Source organism: Cyprinodon variegatus, unplaced genomic scaffold (genome assembly GCF_000732505.1).
Source record: "Cyprinodon variegatus isolate N-32 unplaced genomic scaffold, C_variegatus-1.0 Scaffold1768, whole genome shotgun sequence".
Classification (NCBI taxonomy): domain Eukaryota; kingdom Metazoa; phylum Chordata; class Actinopteri; order Cyprinodontiformes; family Cyprinodontidae; genus Cyprinodon; species Cyprinodon variegatus.
Window position 1 is genome coordinate 33,131 of NW_015152221.1, and position 1,611 is coordinate 34,741.

At 41.3% G+C, this 1,611-nt stretch overlaps 1 protein-coding gene across 1 annotated transcript in view; it reads left to right on the forward strand.

Moving 5' to 3' along the window:
* The first annotated feature begins 216 nt into the window (after positions 1-216).
* Positions 217-1,611, forward strand: part of LOC107104498 (collectin-12-like) — a 10,245-nt gene continuing 8,850 nt past the window's right edge. Inside the window, exons 1-2 of the mRNA XM_015404499.1 lie at positions 217-623; positions 1,472-1,569. Of these exons, the coding sequence (XP_015259985.1) occupies positions 326-623; positions 1,472-1,569 (396 nt within the window). The 5' untranslated portion in view covers positions 217-325. The remainder of the gene's footprint in view (positions 624-1,471; positions 1,570-1,611) is intronic.

Below are 1,611 nucleotides of genomic sequence, written 5' to 3' on the forward strand. Positions count from 1 at the left end.
AATAAAGGCCTGGACCGCGATGCACTTGAGTGAAATAAAGGCCCGGGCCTATATTAGAGAATTTACGGTAAGCTTCTCAAGTCCAGCTTCTGTTAGTCTTTTGTTTATGTTCGCATATCATGCCAGCCCACTAGGGGGCTCTGGAGGGTAGCCTACGGCTCTCTTGGTTGTGGGCGTCAACAGTTGGCTGTACGTTTGTTGAGGTGGAGAAACAAAATAAAAGTTTTCCTGAACTCATCTCAAAGTGGAGTTATCTTTCGACTAACACTTCTCTATTTTATCATTTTTAGGACAAAATGTAAAATTTGTTTTCATCAACACTCCGATGACCTGGATGGACGCTCGGAGCTACTGCAGGGAACGCCATACAGAGCTGGCCATTCCCAGGACCCTGGCGGAGAACGAAGAGATCAGGGCGGTGATCCCAGCAGGTCTGTTCAGCTGGATGGGCCTTTATAGAGAAAACTATAAGTGGTCGGATGGAACCATGTATGTGTTTGAAAGCTGGGCACCAGGTGATCCTCACGGCGGGGTAGAAAAATGTACAGGTGCATATTTCACAGCCAAGGGACACTGGGCCGACTGGACATGTGATCTAAAGAAACCCTTTATCTGCCACCATGGTAAGCTGTTATTTAAATAATTTGTTTTATATTTTACACTTTAACATTTAAATGTGGTTGATGTTGATGCATATTTAAAGATTTGTTTCTTAACAGATAAATGTTTAATAATAACAACCGCTAATCAATTCAAACTACAAGAACATTTGTAGGTCAGCAATCCCTCTGACTGGAGTCACATAAATGATTAATGTTAACAGTACGATATTTGATACTGTGAGTGTAAATTCCATCACAATATTAAGTTTAGTTGCATTGATGAAATTATAGAAACAAAATAAAGAAATCTGATTTTTGATGTTCTTTTCATTTTGAGGATTAGGGGAAAAAATTTAACAAAGTTTCCATCCCTGCATCAGAGCGCTACCTGTTGGATCTATAAACGGTTTTCTATCATTGCAGCCAAACTAGCAGCAGTAGTTTGGAGATGCAATCTACTTCTTAAATCTATATTGGCGAGTTCCTTTAACTGTAATCATATCCAGCTCTGCCCCCGCTCAGTACCCCTAACTCAATTAAATGCAGTTTATACCTTATAGTACAAAACAACTTTTGTCAAGTTTAATCTTCTGATTAGTTGAGAGAAAATCGACCCTCCGGGAGCATCTAGATTATGAGGCCATTCAGCTCAGTGCCATCCCCAGATTGAAGGGCGTATAACGCTTCCTAATCAGGGTTCATTCTGTGGAAGCGGGACAGCAGGAAGCTAAAAGGAGAGATAGGGAAAACTGGAACACTGTAATATTCAGCAACCTGTCCTGATGCTGTGATGGCAGACAGATTTCAGGAGGTGACATCCATATTGGAATAATGTAGCTAATGAAATGTTCTGGATGTTTCTCTTAAAGACCTGCCGTTCACAAAGCAAGTGGTGAAAGTGAAGCTGGTGGGAAACTCTGCTGTGGATCTGAATGATCCTGCTGTCCTGGAGAAGCTGCAGGAAAAGGTAAATAATGGCAGGAAATGAGCTTCAGATTGAATAAACCCA